At 39.0% G+C, this 2,574-nt stretch overlaps 1 protein-coding gene across 1 annotated transcript in view; it reads left to right on the top strand.

Annotated features, from left to right (window-relative positions):
- The window catches only part of xrcc6 (X-ray repair complementing defective repair in Chinese hamster cells 6), a 21,599-nt gene that overhangs the window by 10,274 nt on the left and 8,751 nt on the right, over positions 1 to 2,574 (top strand). The window contains exon 6 of the mRNA XM_015387549.1: positions 1,306 to 1,492. Coding sequence (XP_015243035.1) covers positions 1,306 to 1,492 — 187 coding nt within the window. The remainder of the gene's footprint in view (positions 1 to 1,305; positions 1,493 to 2,574) is intronic.

The following is a 2,574-nucleotide window of genomic DNA, read 5'->3' as shown; positions in this document are numbered from 1 at the left end:
TTCTAAACCAAACCAAGCTTCTGCCGCCCTAGCGAACTCTTCCACAACATCTTCGTCCCCGCTTTCCTCCTCTAAATAAAAAATGGATGACGGAGGAGACTCATCCACGACCTCCGACACTAAACTCTCCTCCTCTTGCATGTTTCCTCTGTCCATAGCGTTCCTTTGGCAGTGTCGTTTCTAAGTCACCAATTTAGTGCTACTTGGTCCCAATGGAAATTCCCATTGGGAACCTGCTAGCATTAAGTTGCTAACTGGTTAGCAAGATGCTTCCAACAAACCGGCCACAATCAAAATGCTTGTGAACCTTCCACCACAACAATCCTGCAAATCATTCACTTTATTCTCTCGTATAAAGTCGTGCACCACTCAGGAGAGTTCGGAAATGCAACGGTTGGAACAGCAGTTTCCCTACGACTTAAAAAATCTGTTAACTTTTTGTTTATTTCTTCAGTGGCCCTAATCCTCTTCCGTATTATTCAGAGGAGAACCAGAAAACAAAATTATTTATTATTATTTATTTTTATTTTTTGCCTGTATGGGTTAAAAATCAAGCTGCAGTAATGAGGTGTATTGCAGAAGTGAGGCCTGTTTGCTATGAATTTGTATTTTTATCAATTTAAATAGGGTTTCAGATACAGACTCTGATATAGGGGTTTAGAATAGATTTCTTTAAAGATGGAGAGTAACATAATATATTGTTGAATATTGTGTAAATTTAATTTAAAAAAAGTGCCATTCAGAATAGAAATTTGCAAATATTTTACTTTAAAAAGGCTTTGCTGTTTTCTCAGATTTAGTTTTTCAAAAAACAGATTTTGTTTTTTATTTTGATTTCCAGATCAAGAATTAGAAATTGGATTCTTTTCAAACTGCGTTTCACAGATCAGATTCTCTTCACTTCCTGGCCAATCCAAACGCTCGCTCTTAACCAATAAAAAGGTTGTTGCTTAAGTCTAACTGGACCAATAGAAATGTGTCCTCAGTGCAAAAGAAGAGAACCCGATCTGGAAAAAATTCTCTTCATCATTTTGATGAAGAGAAATTGAAAATATAAAATCTGTAAAAAAAAAAAGTTTGAATTAAAAAAAAAAATTAAAAATAAAATTTGAAAAAATAAAATCTCCTAAAACATTATTTTGTTGCAGTTTCATTTTTTTTTTCATATTTTCTTTGCTTGCAACAAAAATGGAGCAAATTTCATTCCATATATAAGAAGCAACCAGTAACCTTCCAGCTATATTTCAAACTATAACCGACTCTAATTTCTTTAGATTTGTTTCTGACTCTTGCGTTTTTTTCCAGGAGTTTTTATTGATTTGATGCACCTGATAAAACCAGGGGGCTTCGACGTCTCGCTCTTCTTTAGGGATATCGTGAGTCCGCCTGAGGATGACAGCGAGCTCGGGCTGCAGCTGGAGCCCTGTGACAAACTGGAGGACCTCCAGAAACGGGTTCGAGCCAGAGAGACCAAAAGGAGAGCCTTGGCCAGGTGACATTTGTTTTTCTGCAGCAACTGTTTCTTCCATCTTTAGTCCATTACATGACATGTTAATAAAAAAAAAAAAAAATCCTGTGCTTGAAGAGGGCAGCAAACAACCAGATATGAGAGGTGCAGAATAAGATCTGTCACTGCTTTGTTCTTGAAATAAATGTATTTCCCCTCTTTTTGGGCTGGTTAGTAAGGAAACTGTCACTGTTGCCACCTTCTGGTTTAGGGGAGTAATATCAAATATTCCAGTGTCACAATTGGGGATGCAACTAACGATTTTTTTGCAAATCGATTAATCTATTGATTATTTTTTTTGATTAATCGATGAATAATCTGATAGCCAAAGGTCCCTTAAAAAATATTTTTTACCAAAGTGAACCCGGTAAGACTCAAACTTTTCTAATCGAGAAGTTTTGGATAGATGAAAATGTTTTTTTTTTTTTTTTTTTGAAGGGACTGTGGAGGAAGTGCACAACCCTGTACCTGCACCCGAGAGGGAATGCCTATTAAAAGCGTTGGTCATGTAACTCCTCCTCCTCTGCGCGGTGCCTGCGCCATCTTGTGTTATTAGTCGCCACTGTCGGGTAGTGACAGCGGGTCACTGTGGCAGTAAATCCTATAATGCTCTGCGTGGAGAGCTCTCAATGCAAAGCATTCTGGGATGTATCTGCCTCTGCTGAGGCCTCTCATAAACTAATTTTTTTTCCTGTTTCGACCCTCGGTCATTTACAAAGAGCCTCGGCGAGAAAGGTGAGCTTCAGTGACTGTCTGAAACTGTAGCTCACCACAGATATACGCCTGAAAGTGCACAGAAAGAGATAGCTAACGGGACGAGCACGTAGGACGGCCTTACGTAAACGGATCACCAGAATGATTGACAGTTAGGAGGGCCACTGATTGAGATGATCCACCAGGAAATAAAAGATCGTCCTCTATACCTTTATGTAAAATGTAAAAAAAAAATATATATATATATACTCTTACTCGTCGTCCCCCGCTTTAACCGGAACCGGGTCGCGGTGACAGCAGACTAAGCAGAGACTCCCAGACTTCCCTCTCCGCAGACACCTCCTCCAGCTCTG

This window comes from Cyprinodon variegatus, unplaced genomic scaffold, assembly GCF_000732505.1.
Source record: "Cyprinodon variegatus isolate N-32 unplaced genomic scaffold, C_variegatus-1.0 Scaffold398, whole genome shotgun sequence".
Taxonomy (NCBI): Eukaryota; Metazoa; Chordata; class Actinopteri; order Cyprinodontiformes; family Cyprinodontidae; genus Cyprinodon; species Cyprinodon variegatus.
Note: the sequence above shows the minus strand (reverse complement) of the source record. Positions and strands in the feature narration are given on the sequence as shown.